Consider the following 18,017-nt stretch of genomic DNA (forward strand, 5'->3'; position numbering starts at 1 on the left):
CACTGGTTTGGGGCTGAAGTAAACACTGATTATTTTAAGATTCTCAGGAAGCTCCTAAGGGGTGAGTTTTAGCAGTAATCCAGGAAGTGAAGAGGAAGATATAACCCACAATCTCTCCACACAGCTGCAAGCCCAGGTCAGCTCTGAGCCCACATCTGGCTGAGTTCTCTGACTCCCCAAGGCTGCTTCCCATCTTGATTCTTGAATGAAAATCCAGTGTTACGTTAAAATCGAAAAGATAAACATTATTCTCAAAACAGGACTGAGCAAAGTTGAAGATGTTCCTCTGTGGCTGAGAATATGATGTGTCAGAGACAGAGCCATCTTCGGGTTCTTCTCCTTTGGGCCCCAGGGGTGAGTTTTCTTTCTGCTCTTTTCTCCTCAGTCCGCCGACCTTCAGGAAGTCATGTTTACGGCTCTCGTAAAAGACAGACCCAGATTCGTCCGCCTCTTCCTGGAGAATGGCTTGAACCTGCAGAAGTTCCTCACGGATGAGGTCCTCTCCGAACTCTTCTCCAACCACTTCAGCACCCTCGTGTATCGGAACTTGCAGATCGCCAAGAATTCCTACAATGACGCCCTCCTCACCTTCGTCTGGAAGCTGGTTGCAAACTTCCGGAGAAGCTTCTGGAAGGAAGAGAGAAGTAGCAGGGACGACCTGGATGTGGAAATCCATGTAGGTAATGGGAGGGCTGACTGCTTGAATTCTCTGTTCTTTTGAGTTTTCCTTGAACACATTTCTCTGCCTCCATCTGTCCCACTCTTCCCTACCTCGCTGTCGCAAAGCAGACATGATGACATTAAGAATTCTTTTCTGTTTACTGACGAGTAAGGTATCTGGTGAGTTTCCTAATAGAATTAATCTCTAGTCACACCCCGCCCATGCTCCTTTTCCTGACTTCTTCCTTCTCTGATCTCATTTTCTCTCCTTCCTATTGCTTTCTTCTGGAATTACCTCCTGAGATAAGTAACTGCCCCACATTCCTGTCTCAGGATCGCTTCTGGTGAAATGCCAAAGTAGGTCATTTGTAGGGTGTGTTTAAAAAAATCTAAGTGAGCTAAGTATTTGCAGGAGCTGAAAGGGTTTAGAGAGCTTCTGTTTGACACTAGCTATGCCAAATCCTTCTGCAGTACAACGCGGAACTGGGTCTCCTGCACTTTAGACTTTGGAAAACCTGCAAGGAATTGAAAGGGGCTACACGGCTTTAATTGTTTTTCTCTCTGAAAATGTTCTATGGGAAGATATGGAACCCTAAATAGGAGCTGGGATTCTAAACAATGTGTTAGGAATTAAATCTTTGGACAGCAGTCCAAAGAAATGAGCACGTTTTTATGTGGTAATTGAATTTAAGCCCCAAGAGAGTTAGAATTCAACTTATATGATTGTTTTCTCTAGATGAGAAACAGATTTATATGCGCAGAAGGAATTGCTTTCTCTTTGGCCAGCCAGAAGTCATTCAGCTTTTAAATTGCTCCCGGCGCATCTTTTCCCCGTCTATACCTTTCTCCCGCGTTGTGCTTTGTCTTTTGTGATAGCTGAAAGATGTGGTGTTAGGTTGTACCACCTGGTGAGTTGCAGCGATGAGAACCTCGCTACTGTGTTTTTAAAATGGACTTGTTGAAAGAGCTACAGGGCTCTCTGCTCGCAGGGTGCCCATCTCGAGCTTCCTCGCCCCTGTTTCCATCCTCAGAGTAGGGCACTAACATGATCTCCATCTGCACATGGTGACCACGTGTTCTGACTCCTCCCAGGATGCATCTTCCATTACCCGGCATCCCCTGCAGGCTCTCTTCATCTGGGCCATTCTTCAGAACAAGAAGGAGCTCTCCAAGGTCATTTGGGAACAGGTAAAGGTCCGGGCTCGTGCTGTGTTTGCTACAAGTACATGCTTTGTTTTAATCGTTCTGACTTCGTGACTCACATGCCTAATGCAAGATAACCATTGATTCATCGGTACACCCATGTGGGAGAACATGATCGCACCACAGTGTGCTGGCAGATGGAGGTGCTCGGGAGGGGCCGTCCCTGCAGAGTGGCCGTGCTTGGGTGGAGGAGGGGGCACCTGCTTCTCAGATGTGTGTGAGTGCTTCCCAAGTGAATAATGTAATTTCAAAATTAACTTCTACCTTTATTGCATGGTGGGCAGGAATTAGGGCCTGTAAAAGTTCTGCAGGGGAAAACGTATCGAGAATTTTCTTTGTGACTTAGTATATAACACTTCTTGTAAATGAATTTCTGGACCCTTGCACTACCTTCTCCATTTTAAGAGCATAAAAGTGGATGGTGTGCATCGAATTCAGACATGCACCGCCTCACTGGTTACTTTGTTCGGGTCTCCTGTGGCCTTACCTCCTCTTCCCCTCCTGGAGTTGTATCTATTACAGCATGACAATACTGCAGCAGTGGGAGAGCCCAGCCTTTCTAGCACAGTGTCATTCTCAGCTTCTTGTGGCATTTGTCTCGATAGAGGGAGTGGTTGAACAGTGCTGAAATTTTAAAAAACTTACTACAGTAAATTTTAAAAATGTACATGGTAAAAAACACATTGCCATGAATCCCCTTCAAAATACTCCCCTTGCTTCGAGCATACTTGTCCCACTGTTGTTGCCACTGTCTGAAGCAGTTCTGGAAGACCTCTTTCCTGAGTGTCTTTACCAGGTGCGATTAAAAAACACGATGAATGCTGGGGCCCAGCGCCACCCAGTGGAACGGCCCGCCTGTAAAAACACGATGCTGTGTCCTCCTCCGCCTCATTCACTGGATCTGGCATCCTGTGACTTCCCGCTCTTCCCCAAAGTCAAAATGACCACGAAAGGTAAACTTTTTGAAACAGTTCAGGACACTGAGGCAGCCACAACAGTGCAACTAAAGATACCCATGCAGGAAAATCTCCAGCTCCTTCAGAAAGTGGCAGGAACACTAGAATAAGTGTGTGTGAAGCGAGGGAGTGTTTTGAAGGGGATCAGTGGTGATATGTCTTTCACTTTAATAATTTTTAAAAATTTGAACACACACACCATGTTTTTATGCTAATTTCACATCTAAGACTGGGAGTATATTTGGGTTCAGGGTGTCCCCACTCAAACCTGTGAACATCTTCAAGTTCCAGGCTGTTTTCTGCTCATTACGAGTCCTACTCCAAGTCATTATGGGTAGCTGAGACTCCACCCCTTCCTGCTCTGGCTGGGAGCTCATCCTTGTCTCCCATTAACCCTGACTCTGTAACTTCAAGGAATTGCAAGTTAACCTAAAATTCTCCAACCCCCCTAAAAAGACCAGGGGCTGTACTCTGGCAGCTCTGGGAGCCAGCAAGCTTCTGAAGACACTGGCCAAAGTGAAGAACGACATCAATGCCGCAGGAGAGTCCGAGGAACTGGCCAACGAGTATGAGACCCGAGCAGTTGGTAAGTGTCTGGGGCAGGAGCAGCAAGCCTGGGCTCCCCCTGCTGGCCCAAGTGAGGGCTGCAGACCCATGTGACACGAGTCTGTCCTACCAGGCCTCTTGAGATGGACTGGGGAGTCCTGGGCTCTCTGATCCTTAGGTCCAGGTCTAAGTAACTCAGTGTCTCAGGGAGCTTTGGGGTGATTTTTTTTATGTGACAGGTCTGAGATTTTTATCTGACTTGCAAACCAACAAAGTAGCCTGCCACATACATCTGGATATATACCAGCATACTTGGGGTCCCTGGTCTGTGACAGAGTCCTTTTATTACTAGTGGCAGATGTAGTGGCCCAAGTGGCATCGTGGGTGGGCTCCCACGCCTCAGTGCCTCTGGAGGCAACTCCAGGATGTCGCTGCCTGAAGTTACCCAGCATGGGAAAGGCCCGAGGCAGCACTTAGCCTCCCTCTCCTGGATGACAAAGAGCAGCCATTGGGCAGCTCTTTGCTGTCTGATCTTCCACAAAAGCTGGCCAGCATCCTTTCCTCCAACAACTGCACCATTCGGGAACGTGAGAAATCCGGATAGCTTTCTCCCAATGGCAGAGAGTTCCATCTAGGCTTGCTTGGGTTTTTCCTGTCCCTCTCGGTGGTTTCAAATTTGCAGTGGTGTCTACTGTCTTACAGTATGGTTAGCTCTTTGTGTTGGATAAGAGGTCTGCATTCATTTCTTTTAACAGATTAAAATTTCAAAGACAATACTGCTGTCTGGGTGGCCTCAGTTAGGCTGCAGTTCCTAATATTGTGACTTTTAAATATTTCCCTTGCGGATCTGTGCTCTAGTCTCATTTGTCATTAGCCCTCGAAATAAAAGAACACCTTGCATGTGGTAGATCAGGGTTTTGTCTACCTTTTCATTTATTTTCACGCTGTGATTTATCTGCACTGAAATCTCATCAAGAAAGCACAGAAGGAACAAGGGATGGAGGAGAGGCTGCCCAGCCAAGGGGAGGGGAGGGCTTTGCGTCTTCTTCAGGGAGCAGTGCCTTCCTGCCTGCACCCAGAATGAGGTCCACCAGGGGGCGCTGTCTGGATTCAAGGCCGCTCAGTTCCGTGAACATCTGACATCGGGAGCTCTGCAGGCTGCTGCACTGTGTCTACAGAAAATCCCTGCTCCAGGCAGCTGCTTCTGCTTTCACTTCCCCTTTTATAAGTCCGGATGTTCATGCCCAGCTGTACTCGGAGTCAGGGTTTGGCTGGGAGTGGGGTGGGCAGCCCAGGATCGTGAATTTATCTGCTGTGAGCCCAGCTCCGCTCTTTGTGGTGCCGCAGAGCTGTTCACAGAGTGCTACAGCAGCGACGAAGACTTGGCAGAACAGCTACTGGTCTACTCCTGTGAAGCCTGGGGCGGGAGCAACTGCTTGGAGCTGGCAGTGGAGGCCACAGACCAGCACTTCATCGCCCAGCCTGGGGTCCAGGTAAGGAATGCCCAGTCTCCCTACAACACGCCCAGAGATGGGCCAAGGCATCAGATGCTATTGATAGCACTAAAAAATAACATTAGAAACAAAGCTTCCCCTCAGTAGAAAAGCCACACAGCAGGGGCAGTTGAGACAGTATGTGAGATGGCAGTGTTCTAGAGGCATTGCTGGAGGCCCTTGCTTCAAGAGATTGTATAGGAGTATATCAGTCAGCTTTCTGATACTGTAACAAAATACCTGAGATAATATATGCAGAAAGAAGAAAGGTATTTCAATTCACAGTTCTGAAGATTTCAGTTCATGGTTTGTTGACTGGGGTTTTTGCATCTGTGGCAAGTGCTGTAGGGCATAAGCATGTAGCAGAGGAAGCTGCTCATCTCATGACAGTCAGGAAGCAAACAGGAAGAGGAGAGCCTGAGGTCTCAGTAGCCCTTTCAAGGCCACACCCCCAATGACCTCACTTCCTTCCATAAGGCCCCACCTTTTAAAGGTTCCACCACCTCCCAGCATCAGCAGCTGGGCCTATAACACATGGGCCTTTGGATTAAAATCTGAACTGTAGAAAGGAGAAAGAATATTGTTTTGCATTTCCACAAAGCAAACAGCACAGTGTTGTCATTGTGAGCTGGTTTCTGGGGCCCAAGGCCTGGACTTGAATCTCCACTGTACCCCACAGAGGTGGGGGCGGGCAGTGGGCCTTCATTTCTCATCTGTGAGTGTGCACAGCAGTGGTTGTTGGGAAGAGTTGCTGCGGGGAGCCCACTGGTCTTACAAGAGCTGTTACTGCTGTAGTTACCATCGGGAGTGAGACAGGAGGCAGATGACCATGAGGTGGGCAAAACCAGTCCCACAGTGCTCAGCCCAGAACTAGGTGAACAGCAGTTTCACTTGTGCCTGCTGTGCCCTGGGCGTGTGAAGGGATGTGGGAGAGATGGAGGAGCTAACTTGTCAGTCACGCCAGTGGTGTGTTTCATCTAGCACTCGGGGAGATGGGTGTCATCCCTTCTACTGATGAGGGCTGGGGCTCAGAGAGGTACTGGAATGCCACACTGCTGCCAGGAAGTAGCCCGCTGGGGTGTACTTGATCCCATGTGGATGGCCTCCTGCTTCCCAGAACATCCATGATACCATGCAGCCCAGAGTAGCACAGGGCTGACCAGAGGAGCCCCCTTGCTGCTCTGAGCCAGCTGGATTCAGTGAGAGTGGTGGCCTGTGACAAGGACACGGGATGAGTCTTTCTCTGGCTCCTTTGGCCTGGCTGCAGGGTAGGCGGTTGGAGTGAGACCAGCCCTGGGTGTGGCATGTGCTGGGAAGGCTGGGCTGGCTGCCAGGCAGGCCATACTCAGTATGGCATCTTGAGCCCAGTCCCAATCTTTTTGATATTGCAGAACATGGGAACCTGGGGAGGCCAGCTCATGCTTCCTGTTGATATTCCCAAGTCCTGAGTCAGATACTGGGTCACTCATGGGCACTGGAAATCTCACCATCAGGCCCACGGTACTCCTCAGTTGGCCAGACCAGGGATTCTGGTTCCTGGAGCCAGGTTGCTGTGTGGGACCAATGATGCTGGTGACCGTGGCATTCATCCCTGCACTGCTGCTGTCTGTGAGAGGGGGTGGATGGCGCCACTGGGTGGTGGCCTGGGCATTGCCTGCACCAGTAAGGAAGGAGTCACTGTGGGCCACTGCGGACCTGAGAAGCCCTGCAGAACCTGCATGAGTGTTGCCATTCCTGAGGTGTTTATACCCTACTGCTATTGCTGTTTGCCATGGACTGCCCCTCAGATACCAAGCACACTTCTTCCTGCCTGAGGGGGCAGCTCCAGGAGACCGTGGGGTGGGGTGTGGTGGGGATGGGGGGGTGGAAGGTGGGGCACAACCGTTCCAGCCCTTCCTGCAGCTTCCCATGCCCTGTCACTCAGATCTCTTCCCTTTGTCAGGCTCTTTCTGAGGGCTTTGAGGTCCTTGGTGTGGTCAGGTTTGTCCCTGCCCCTCTAGCTCTTAGAGGCAGTGGATTTTCTAATTTCCACCATTGTAGACTCTGCTCTGGTCCCACCCTCAGGAGCTGGTACAACAGAGTATGTGTGTGTGGGGGGGCTTTTTCATGCATTTCAGCTTGAGCTGAGGATGTTGCCTCCCTCCCCAGCTTCCTGGCCAGAGCGTCACCTATCTGCCTCCAGAAAGAACCCCCAGGGCCCTACAGACAGTGCTGGCAGCGCCCATTCAGTGCCTCAGGAAGGACTAGGACTGGTTGCCCTGATTTGTGATCATTAGAGACAGAGGGGGTGGAAAGTTGCTTGTTTAAGATTCCGTAATTGGAATCAGGGATGGTTGAAAATATGTGGGTTTATTCAGTTTGTACTCATGCAGCCTCTTTTAAAGCTCACGTTGCCAGTTTAGAAAAAGATGTAAAATCAGACATTTTCAAATTGTTTTCTCACAATCCCCTTAGAATCCAGATGACTTAAATGAAAGCAAAATATGTGTAAGAGCCATGAATTTGGGGAGGGTGTGGGGTGGGAAAGAGAGTGCCACATATCCTCCGTGTAATTGCATTCATGTGGACCCATGTTCTCTGCCTGTTTCCCTGCAGAATTTTCTTTCCAAGCAGTGGTATGGAGAGATTTCCCGGGACACCAAGAACTGGAAGATTATTCTGTGTCTGTTTATCATCCCGCTGGTGGGCTGTGGCTTTGTGTCATTTAGGTACGAGCCAAGGCACAGGTGTGCAAGTGGGTTTGTGAGTACGCGTGTCTCTCATGTGTGTGCTGTCGTGTAAATGCCTGTAAGCCCTAGCACCTGGGACACACACTGCGGTGTGCGTGCATGTGGCCAGCTATCTCCCCTGGATTTTCCTGGCTTTGGCTTCACACAGTACAGAGGAGGCCTTGTCTTCGGTACCCAAGGTGGAATCTGGATGGGTTCTTCACAACATGCCCAGGGCTGACTTCCGGCAGGATCAGTCTCAGGGAGCAGCTCTGAGCCACGCCTCCTCCGGGCTGGGGCACGGATTTACCCTTTAGGGAGCAGGGCAGTAGCCCCAGCCTGGATGCTGATGCGGCCCTGGCCTCTGGTGCAGGAAGAAGCCTATTGACAAGCACAAGAAGCTGCTTTGGTACTACGTGGCCTTCTTCACCTCCCCCTTCGTGGTCTTCTCCTGGAACGTGGTCTTCTACATCGCCTTCCTCCTGCTGTTTGCCTTCGTTCTCCTCATGGACTTCCACTCGGTCCCACACACCCCGGAGCTGGTTCTCTACGCACTGGTCTTCGTCCTGTTCTGTGACGAAGTGAGGCAGGTAGGAGGGTTGCGGGATCGGTGGCCTCCTGGCATCCTCGGTGGGCGGCCAGAAGTTGTTTCTGAAACTCAAAAGTCATCGTTTTCCCGGAATAAGTTTTCTCCTCCTCGGTGGTCTATGAACCTGATGGCGAGTTTTTCCAGCTCTGGGTGGCTCCCAGCCTCTGCCAACTGCCAAGTGGTGGAAGGGGAGTGAGTCGGGAAGGGGAAGTGCCCAGGAGACACAGCACAGGCTTTGCCTTCCCCGGCACATCAGAGCAACAGTGATCTTAAGTCACGTGATCCCCGTGGGCTTCAGGGAGCACGTGTGAATCACCAATCATGCTTCTCTGCAGTTTCCAGGGATCTGCAGTTCCGATTCTGGCCTCTGTTCCACCACCACATCTCATTATTGTTAAGGAAGTCAATGCTGGTGGGGGAAGACGTTGCTGTCCCTAAACCATTAGGAACAACCCTTTCAGATGTAGTGATTTGTGCACATTTGGCAACCGCTGTTGCTGTTGCTTCTGTTGTCCCTTCTGAGGCCACGCCTCAAAATGCATCAATTCAGCGAGTATACCCTAGGTACTTAGCACTTACAGGGTCCTTACAGTTTGTGAAGTGCTGGGTTTGGTGCTAGCAGAGACCTAGAAGGGCAAAGGATATTGTCCTTGTGCTTACAGAGCCCCTGAGCAGTCCAAGAACCCCACAGCTATGCTGGACCTTGTTTTGGATGTGGATTCCTGGGTTAAGAAAGATGCTGTGGGCCCCTGGTTCTCAGCAGGGCAGTGTTCTGATTAGCTAGGGATGTCTTTGTCCCAGTTCCTCCACTTCCTAAGGAAACCTGTCCTGTTGGATCGGGTGCCCATTCTAAGGCTTCAATCTTGACTTAGTTTTACCTGCAATGGCTCAGGTTCCAACCAAGGTCTCATTCTGAGGTCTGGGGCTAAAGCCTTCAACCTGGGGACACCTTCCATAGTGCCTCTCTCCCTCAGTCGTTGCCCTGGCTCCCTTTCTGACTTACTGAGCCCCAGCAGCAAAGGTGGAGAAGGAAATAGTCTGCGTGAACGAAACAGAGCCAGACTGGAGGGGACTTAGAATGGCTGACAAGGGATCCAGCCCAGGAAGGAAATAAGTCATAGGGGTGGAATGAGGGAGCAGGAAAGAGGAGGGAAGAAGAGGGAAGAGGAAGGGGAAAACCTCATCTGGAATTGCAAATTGATAGTAAGCTACAGGTAGTAACATAATCCCCCCCACCTAGGGTTAAACCCAAGGTCTTCACACTGAGCTACACCCCCAGCCTTTTGATTTTTTATTTTGAGGCGGAGTCTTGCTAAGTTTCCCAGGTGGAATTCCAACTTATGATCCTCCTGCCTCAGCCTCCCGGAGTACTGGTTTTATAGGCGCGTACTACCTCACTCGATCTTTTTACCTTCTGCTTCCTTACTCCTGCATGGGTGCTTTTCCTACTGCAGGAAGCCCTGAGAGAGATCCCATGGAGCTTGGTCATCCCTTTTTGCATGGAGCAGGTCAGGTGATCCTTTGGGGTCCTCCCCGTCCTGCCAGGCACTCTGCTGCTGCACAGAACTGCTTGGTACAGGAGTGAGTTGGTCTCTACCTGGGTTTCCTGATCATGTTTGGCCTCGGGGCTGACACAGGTGCCAGTGTCCCCATGATGCTGAAGAGTGTGTGCGTTTAATGGAGGAAGCAGGGAGCAGCAGGGTCTTCATGATTCAGCTCCAGAGCCCTGGAGCTGCATGGTAGCCATGGTAACGCTCAGCCCACTCAGGAGTGTCCTTCCTTAGTAGGCAGTCCAAAGTCCTTCTTTTTGTTTGTTTTCAGCTTTTATTTTTGTTAGTCCATGCTTGCGGTACCTGACAAGTTACATTCCTTGTGTGGAGATGGGTGGTAATGCATACAACACACCTTCATTGCTTTTTTATCTCCTTCCTTTCCCACTTCCTCATCTCTGTTCCCCTACCCATTTGAGAAAGGTCCACCTCGCGACTTCCTGTTCTCCATCTTTTCTTTTGCTCTTTATTTGTATTTTGGGGTTCTCACGTAATGTGACATTTAAGCCGTGTGTCCGATTTATTGCACTTAATATTATGGTATCAAACTGCATTCACTGTTCTACAAATGACTCCAGTTAATTCTTTAGGGCAGAGCAGTGCCCCGTTGTGTGTAAGTGTGTTTTCTGTATCCATTCGTGTGCTGATGGACACACAGGCTGCTTCCGAGATTTAGCTGTTACTCACTGTGCCACTATAAACATGGGTATGCATGGGGCACCGCAATATGATACTTTTAACTCTTTCAGGAAGATACCTAGAAGGGAATAGCTGGTTAGAATGGTGTTTCTAGTTTTAATTGTTTTGATGAATCTCAACACTGATTTCTACAGTGGTTGTTCTATTTTACACTCCCTCTAATGATGCAGAACATCCCTTCCCCGTTGAAGTCTCACCAGCATTTGTTATTCTTTGAATTCTTGATGTTGGCCATTCTTTCTGGAGTGTGCTGGCATCTCAGTGTTGTTTTAATTTGCATTTCTCTGATGGCCAAAGATGTTGAACATTTCTTCATATATTGATTGGCCAATTGTATTCTGCTGAAAAAAATGTCTGTTCATTTCAGTTGGTCCATCTTTTGATTGGGTCTTTTATTGGGGGGGGTCTGATTTTTTTGAGTTCTTTATATAGTCTAGATATTAGTCCTATTTTTGAGGTATAGCTGGGAAAAATTTACTCACTCTGTAGATTGTGTCTTTCTTCATTCAGTGGGTTGTTTCTTTGGCTGTGCAGAAGCTTTTTGATAGGGTATCATTTGTTGATCCTTGGTTCTATTTCTTAAGCCATTGAGATTCTGTTCAGAGTGTCCTTGCCTGTGTCTGTATCCTTAAGAGTTCTACCTGTTTTATCTTCTGGCAGATTAACTGTTTGTTTCAACATTTAGGCTTTTGAGCCATTTGATTTTAGTTTAGTGCATGGTGAGATATATGGGTCTATATTGCAGTCTTCTGCTATTTTCCCGACACCATTGATTAAAAAGGCTGTCTTTCCTCCAGTGTGTGTTTTTGGCTCTTTTGTCAAAGACCAAAGATCCTCTGTGCCTGGGTTTGTTTCTGCATCCTCCATTCTGTTCCATTAATCTCTATATCTGCTTTTGTGCAAGTGCCGTGCTGTTTCTATCACTGTAGCTTTGTAGTAGAACTGAGATTCCCATGTCTCCTGCTTTGCTGTTGTTACCTGGGATTACTTTTACTATTTGGGTCTCTTCTGGCTCCATATGAATTTTAGGACTGTTTTCTAGAGTTCATTGAGAAATGTTATCAGTGTTTTGATTGGGGTGTCATTAAATCTGTGTGCCAGTTTTGGAAGAATGGCCATGTTGGAAATTCCAGAGGCCTTCTTCTGCTTCTCCCCACCACTCTGCCTTCCACAAGGCTCTCCCAAGTCCCATCCCTTGTCCTGCCTCCTGTTGCGTTAAGACAGGGGACTTGCACACATAAGCACATTTGGTCTCTTTGGGCCTCTAAAGAAAGCATGAATCTGAGAAAGGGCTTATTCTGGGTTGCTTTGGAAAATACGGCTTGACCTGGCAGGAGATGGGACGCCTGTGCAGGCCTAAGCCAAAGACTTTATTCACCTTTCTTTTCTTTTCTTCTCTCTCTCTTTCTTTTCTCTCTCTCCATCCCTCCTCCCTCCCCCCTTCCCCCTATCTACCAGGTCATTTCGGAGAGCTCTAGGGAGGGAGACAGAAAGCTTCCGCGGAGAGTGGTCTTAGTTTACTAGAGGTGGGGTCCAGAGGACCGGAAGTCCAAGTCTGCACTTAGCAGGCGTCACCACACAGCCACCTGTAGGTCCTCTAGGAGGAGCCTTTGGGCAGATGCGGTCAGTCCGGGGGGACACCAGACAGGGACACTGGCTGGGCAGATAATGGTCCTGACAATCAGGGGAAGGAAAACGGACCTGACTCAGGGCTGTGTCCAGCCAACATCCTTCCCCTTTCTTCTAAGGAGTCATCTTTGAGGCAGTTTATTCAGCGGTCCCGCCCTGTGCTTGGGGTCTGCAGCGTGGGTTCAGCCGGGCCCCAGAGGCCACTGCCGGCCTCACAGCTGTGCGCATGCGCGATGGCCAGTCTGCGCACCTGTCATTTCAGAACCCTCCGCTCAGGGTCGCTGTTTCTCTTCCTTTAGTTTCCTTGCAGCCCAGGTCTGCTGGCCTGGTGCTGTCTTAAAGAACCTGGCCCACACTTGCGAGGGGTGGGGGGACCGGAGCGGGATGTTGGTGCTTCAGATGGTGCTGGGAATGAAATCTCTGCTCTGTGCCGTCTGCGACGTCCCCGTGACCCAAGGTGGACACCACATGCTAACTGGAGCCTTTAAACCCAGGCAGTCAATACCGAGCTGGGGCAAGGGTGGGCTGTGTGTGTTTCATTTAATTTAATTAATTAATTTATTTATTTTTGCCTCACTGTGGATTGAACCCAAGGGCTTAGCACTGAGCTGTATCTCCAGCCCCCTTTTTATTTTGAGACAAAGTCTTGCTGAACTGCCTAGGCTGGGTTTGAGGTGCAGTCCTCCTGCCTCAGCCTTCCAGTGTGTTGGGATTACTGTGCCTGGAGGGAGGTGCTGCTAGAGGAGTTGTCTGTGTGCGTGCAGTGACAGGAAGACACACAGCTATGAGGCTGCTGGGCTGGGAGGATGAACACCTGGAAGTCAGAGGCGCTGTCGGAACCGGGGTTGAACCCCAGGCAGACTCCGGTGGCTCCTGTAGAGAAAGTGGGGTTTATGGCTTCCCTAGGTGACACTTGGCTTCTGGCTTCCTGCCTCACACAGGGCTCCTGTGGCTTTGCTCTGTGGACTCCCTGGGGCTTCTGTTTCATGGCCACACCCAGCCTGTTCTCATCTCACTATGAGTATGGCTGCGGACTCCTTGGGATCGGGATTGCACTCCCCTGGATTGTCAGTAATATATTCAAGTGGATGGACAAACGGAGGGTCAGAGAGACAGTCTGTGGGTCCCTAGAGAGGCATAGACAGAGGCACAGATAACCCTTTCTCATTGTTGCGTGCAAAATTTTTCAAGGTTTCAGTAATCAAGATGTTTTACTCCCATGTACCAAAAACAATTTCATAATAAGCATACCAGTCTGTGAAGACAACGATAAGTCTAACAGCCCCTGGAATTGTGCAGTGCACGGTCTACTGCACTGGACATGGTAGCCTGAGTATTTCCCAATTGCTTACATGGATCTTAACTCAGCAGGTTCACCTTGAAAGAGCAGAAGGGTGTGTGAGTCCTTTTTCTTGATTTTTCCAGCAACACAGGAACAAAAGAGCATAGGGGCCTGTGGTACATCACTGGCTCAAAAAGGAATTTAAAAAAAAAAAAAAGAGTGGACTTAAAGAATCTGGTGGTTCTGTGCTGCTGACACAACCCTCTGCCGTTCTGTTCCACAGTGGTACATGAACGGGGTGAACTACTTCACGGACCTGTGGAATGTTATGGACACACTAGGGCTCTTTTACTTCATCGCGGGAATTGTATTTCGGTAAGTAGTGCTCAGAGTTTCCCCCTGGCTTCGGGCATTTTGGTTGCCAAAGCGAAGAGATCCCTTTGGACATTTGAAGCCCCAGGAAGTCTGTTGCTTTGTTTCCCATTAGAGATGTTAGGGGCAGCTCAGTGGCATCCAGCTGGGTCTCCGGTGTTCCCTCCCCACTGTCTGTAATGAAGAGGCTTCTTCGTGGTGTTTCTCTCTGCTCCTACAGGCTTTGGGGAGATGACGGCATGGGTGTTGTGTATCTCACAGTGTTGGGTTGTTGAGGGCCACACCCCTCTAAGGTGCTGTTGCTTTTGACTTGAAGCCTAACCAGGGAGCCTGCCCTTCTGTGACCCCCACAGTCCCTCAATTTCAGAGCCTGAGTGCAAATCCAAAAGTGACACCAAAGGAGAAATACAAGGTGCAGTCCCTGTGGTAGCGGGGCTGGCGCTCGCCCGAGGCTTGGCCTATGGTGCCCACGCCCTCCGACGGAGCTTTAACTTTTTTCAGGTGTTGGAGATTGGACCCAGGGACTCACGTATGGGAGACCGGTGCTCTCGGAGCCTCAGCAGTCACGCTGCACACGGCTTGTAGATGGGACTGGCAGCAACATTCAAGCAATCCCCTAGTTTGCAGCTGTGCTTGTGTTTCCATGTGCAAGGACCAGGCCCTCCTCCTCAAGGGACTCAGAGCTGTGTGGTCCCCCAGTGCCACCCGGTCCCCTCCGTTTGGATGAAGGGTTCTGGCATTTGCATCCCAGTTGACTGGATGTGGCTGATTTCCTGCTCACTATGGAAAGCACTGGGGAAGCTTCAGGGCCAGGACTGCTGGGCTGGGTGCTGCTTGGGGCTGGCATCACTGTCAAAGCTTGTGAGCCGGGAAGCCGGTGAGACTTTGAGTGGATCCCTCAGGAGCGTGAGGAGCAGGGACCAGGAGAAGGGAACCGGGAGCCCAGCTCCACGCCGTGTCCTTTCTTTCCTCCGTCTCCTCACAGAGCCCGGGACGGCAGGACGGTGGCCCATGAGCCGTGCCTCTTGCCCCTTCCCTCTCCCTCAGCCTCCCAGGGCTCGACCATCCCCTGGTGCCGGGTACTTTCCAAAACCAAACTTGGAAATGTTTTGGTCAGCATCTCACAAGCTCCCTTCGTCTTTCTGTAGGCTCCACTCTTCTAACAAAAGCTCTCTGTATTGCGGGCGCGTCATTTTCTGCCTGGATTACATCATATTCACTCTAAGGCTGATCCACATCTTCACCGTAAGCAGAAATCTAGGACCCAAGATTATCATGCTGCAGAGGATGGTAAGAGTCAAGAGCATTGCTAGCCCTGGTTCCGTCTCAGCCTGGGGTCCCACTGGGTGTGAGAGGGTGGGCCCGGGAGTGGAGGTTGCATCTGGGAAGGTTTCTTCCGACCTATGGGTGACGGTGACACCGCCTGGCCAGGCGGCCATGAGGGGCCCACGGTGTCACACAGCATACCACCTCCCACGGCCATCACTGCACTTCAGATGCGCCTCAATCCGGTTTGAGCAAGCTCAGTCAGGGCAGGGAGGGACCTCTGTACCGTTTGTACAGAGGGGGACAGCAGAGCAGATTGGCAGCATAGTCGAGAGGCAGGCAGTGAGACGGATGTGTGGTGACAACGGGACCTAAATCAGACGCTATGTGGTGTTCAGGGACCACAACACAGCCTTTGTCTTTATTGATATCTGTCTATACATTACTGGAGAGTGAGCTTAGGGCCTTTGTGGTGAGCTGCATCCTAGCCCTTCGTTAGTTTTTATTTGGAGACAAGGTCTTGCTAAGTTCCCCAGGCTGGGCTCAAACTGGCAATCCTCCCGCCTCAGCCTCCCAGAGTGCTGGGATTGCAGGCCTCCAGTGCCATGCCTGAGACCTGCCTCGCTTTCTGCCCACACCAGGAAGGAGTTGCACACTGGTGCTGCTGCTGCTTCTCTAGCAAGTTTCCAGCCAAGCCTCCACATTTCTGTCTCGACCTCAGATGGGCATTTGCATGACTCATCTGCGAGCTCCTTTCCAGGGCTGAGGCTGGGTCTGAGGTTTAACTCAAAGCATAACTGAGGCACCCCGTCACCATGAAATCATGCTGAATGTGCTCAGCACTCTGGAAAAACTGAGCTGCCCGTTCTTGTCTAATAAGGACCACTTTTATTTTTCTTCTTTAAAAAGCCTGGAGAAACAATTTTGGGGCTCCAAAGAATGCCAGGATCATGAGGTGTAGACAGAGAGGTCTGCTTTCCTCTCTGAGCAGAAATGTGTCAGCTGGGCCTGACCCTGGACTGTCAGGGCTCAAGGCCCTAAGGCGATGATTTTTTCAATTAGCGAACAAACACTGGGTGCAGGAGACTTTCTGGGCCCTGGGGCTGGTGCCTTTCTCCATGGTCAACCACACAAGCGCGGCCCCTGGGGGCCGCCCTGACCCCGGCCTGGTGTCCTCCTTTGGCAGCTGATCGACGTGTTTTTCTTCCTGTTCCTCTTCGCGGTGTGGATGGTGGCCTTCGGGGTGGCCAGGCAGGGGATCCTGAGGCAGAACGAGCAGCGTTGGAGGTGGATCTTCCGCTCGGTCATCTATGAGCCCTACCTGGCCATGTTCGGCCAGGTGCCCAGTGACGTGGATGGTAAGCCTGACGTGGAGGGGACAGTAGCCTTGGGAGGAGGGGGCTGTCCTCATTCAACCTCCAGCTGAACTGCAGACCACAGCTTCGGATGCCCACAGGCGCTGAGTCAGGGGTTGGAAAGTTACCCCTCGAAGCCTCTCCTTTCTAAGCAAGGTCTTACTTTGTATGCAATATTTCTACTTTCTTTTTTTTGTTTTGTTTTGTTTTGTTTTTTGAGACAGGGTCTCACTATGTAGCTGAGAATGACCTGGAACTCACTATGTAGCTCAGGTTGGTCTCGAACTCACAGCAATCCTCCTGCCTCAGCCTCCCGAGTGCTGGGATTACAGGTGTGCGCCACCATGCCCGGCTCTACTTTCAAACCTTTAAAACAATGCTATTTCTCATACTTTCAACAGTGACAGAAGCAGTAGAAACAGCGGGCCTCACCAGTTTGGAAAAGAGGGCTGTGAGTGGGATTTCTCTGCATATCACCCAGTTAGTTCAAAAGAGCAATTTGAAAGAGTCATGTCCGAAGCTGGAATTTAAGCTTTTGCAGTTGACTCTGCCTGCTCAAGCCTTGGGGCATCTCGGACTGGCCCACTCCTAGTTCCCAGGAGGAAGGTGCCTGGCTTCAGGGAAGGCAGGCACCTGGTGCTGAGCCAGTTGAACACTGCTCGGATGTTGGGTGTGCTCCCTCCTCTGGCCTCTGTGTCCCGTGCCGAAGCCTCTTCCTGGGTCCTCATTTGGTACCGCCTTGCCACCGTCATCCCAGTCTGGATGCCGCCGTACCTGCCACCACCCACGGTGGACATGTTCTGTTCCCAGACGGCCCCCATGGGCGGCTTTGGTCCGTGTGGAGCAGCAGTGGCCTCTAACGAGCAAGTGGCAGCAGGGCTGGAGCCTGGTCGGCCCCGGGTGCTGTGTGGCCCAGGGCAGGGACTCCACTCTCTCCCTCTCTGTTCTGCAGGGCTCAGCCGAAGGGCTCCGCATACCCCGGGGCTCCAGACGAGCTCTCCGTGGGCCCCCCAAGCTCGCCTTCCCCCAGGACAAGCCCGATGTCCTCCTTGACACCATCTCCCACCCGTCCCCTGCTCCTCCGAGTCTTCAGCTTTGTCAATTTTGTCTCCTGCTGCTTTTGAAAGTTGACTGCTCCCTCCCAGCCCCGAGCCATCCCCTTGCCTGTCTGCTTGAGTCTCACTCACAGACTCCTCGCCTCCCTCTCTGGCCTTTGGATCCATGCTGCAGATGGAGTGATCCCTTCACACAGAGAAGCCAATGTGTTGCTCTTTCCCTGAAAACAGTCACATGGCTTCCAGTTGCCTTTGGTGTAAAAACTGAAAAGGCACATAACTGTCCTTGTGCATCTTATTCTCTCATGGTGGAGTCGATGTTTTCACCCCTCCTCCATGGCCACAGGGCCTTGGTACATGCTGTTGCCACTGTTAGGATGCTCTGGGCCGCTGCTCCTCCTCACTCAGTTGCGTTGGTTCTGCCCCTCAGGGACCACATACGACTTTGCCCACTGCACCTTCACGGGCAACGAGTCGAAGCCGCTGTGCGTGGAGCTGGATGAGCACAACCTGCCGCGCTTCCCCGAGTGGGTGACCATCCCGCTGGTGTGCATCTACATGCTGTCCACCAACATCCTGCTGGTCAACCTGCTGGTCGCCATGTTCGGGTGCGTGCGGGGTCAGGGCGGGGCCGGCGGGGGCACGACCGGGGCC

At 51.0% G+C, this 18,017-nt stretch overlaps 1 protein-coding gene across 2 annotated transcripts in view; it reads left to right on the top strand.

Annotated features, from left to right (window-relative positions):
* Trpm8 (transient receptor potential cation channel subfamily M member 8) overlaps positions 1–18,017 on the top strand; it is an 85,657-nt gene that overhangs the window by 38,590 nt on the left and 29,050 nt on the right. For both annotated transcript variants that reach the window (XM_033764712.1, XM_033764714.1), the window contains 10 exons: positions 386–676; positions 1,753–1,848; positions 3,276–3,405; positions 4,713–4,858; positions 7,454–7,566; positions 7,940–8,156; positions 13,599–13,690; positions 14,836–14,977; positions 16,140–16,311; positions 17,794–17,971. In XM_033764712.1, the coding sequence (XP_033620603.1) occupies positions 386–676; positions 1,753–1,848; positions 3,276–3,405; positions 4,713–4,858; positions 7,454–7,566; positions 7,940–8,156; positions 13,599–13,690; positions 14,836–14,977; positions 16,140–16,311; positions 17,794–17,971 (1,577 nt within the window). The remainder of the gene's footprint in view (positions 1–385; positions 677–1,752; positions 1,849–3,275; positions 3,406–4,712; positions 4,859–7,453; positions 7,567–7,939; positions 8,157–13,598; positions 13,691–14,835; positions 14,978–16,139; positions 16,312–17,793; positions 17,972–18,017) is intronic.

The sequence above is a fragment of the Fukomys damarensis genome, unplaced genomic scaffold (genome assembly GCF_012274545.1).
Source record: "Fukomys damarensis isolate Sample0158 unplaced genomic scaffold, DMR_v1.0_HiC HiC_scaffold_16, whole genome shotgun sequence".
In the NCBI taxonomy this organism is placed as follows: Eukaryota; Metazoa; Chordata; class Mammalia; order Rodentia; family Bathyergidae; genus Fukomys; species Fukomys damarensis.